Source organism: Pteropus vampyrus, unplaced genomic scaffold (genome assembly GCF_000151845.1).
Source record: "Pteropus vampyrus isolate Shadow unplaced genomic scaffold, Pvam_2.0 Scaffold851, whole genome shotgun sequence".
Taxonomy (NCBI): domain Eukaryota; kingdom Metazoa; phylum Chordata; class Mammalia; order Chiroptera; family Pteropodidae; genus Pteropus; species Pteropus vampyrus.
Genome location: NW_011889632.1, coordinates 70,571 through 71,498, shown reverse-complemented (window position 1 = coordinate 71,498; position 928 = coordinate 70,571). Strand labels below are relative to the sequence as shown.

Genomic DNA, 928 nt, shown 5'->3' with positions numbered 1-928 from the left:
GCGGTCACTTCCTGAGCCGGGGCAGGAGCTTTGTGCACAGAATGTCAGTGACTCTGCAGGGCTGTGTCAAGGCTGCTGGCGCAGAGATATAGGGCCGAGTACGCCAGCTCCAGGGAGCTCATGTTCAGCTCGGAGCGAGAGTCGCTGGGCTGCTGCACCGAGAACCGGTCTGGAAGGTTCCCTTTTTCTCTCTCATTCCGGTCGTAATACTCCACGAGGAGCTGGGGGCCCTGGCCCGGGGCCTGCTGGTAGCAGTACACGGACCGGTGCCCAGAGACAGGGGAACACGTCAGCGTCGCTGTCTGCCCTCTCGCTCTGACCACGTGTCTTGGGGTCTGCGTGACTCCAGAATCCACAGGGCCTGTGAGGGAGGAGACAGGGGCTGGAGAAAGGGCACGGGAGGGGACCTGAGGGAGCCTTGGATTCGGCCACTGTCAGGCTGAGAACGGAGATGTCTCACCTGGACCAAAGACATACCTGCTCCCAGGAGACAGAGGGCCACACAGCAGAGGAGCCTGGGGCCCATGGCGGGGTGGGGGCGTCGGGGTGGGGGTGGGGCTGCAGGACTGGGCAGGCCTGTCCCTGCTCAGAGCTCTGGTCCTCTGAGAGCTGATGCTCTGGGCGTCGGTCTCTGCTGAGAGGCTCAGCGGTGACGTCCCTGCTCTTGTGTCGTTATCTCTGTGGGTCCCACGAGCCTCACCTCCCTCGTCAGGTCCCCGGCTCAGGGGACTCAGGCACCCTTCCGTCCTGCAGAGCCCCCTATGTGGAGTGGCGTGTGGGGCGCTGGATTCCGGCAGCGTGCCCGTCCCCACAGGCCCCGTGTTTCTCCCTCGAGGCACTGGTTCTCCTCTGGTCGTTGCTCCTGGGGCGTGGGGTGTGCAGGCCGCCCCCTCCCGGCTCTGCACCCTCCTCTTTCCCTTGTAAGCCA

The 928-nt window shown here is 64.8% G+C and overlaps 1 gene segment (V, D, J or C); it reads right to left on the bottom strand.

Moving 5' to 3' along the window:
- Window positions 1–20: 20 nt before the first annotated feature.
- Window positions 21–631, bottom strand: LOC105309782. The segment is given in 2 exon segments: window positions 21–361; window positions 478–631. Coding segments are annotated over 2 exon segments (366 nt in total).
- Window positions 632–928: the final 297 nt, after the last annotated feature.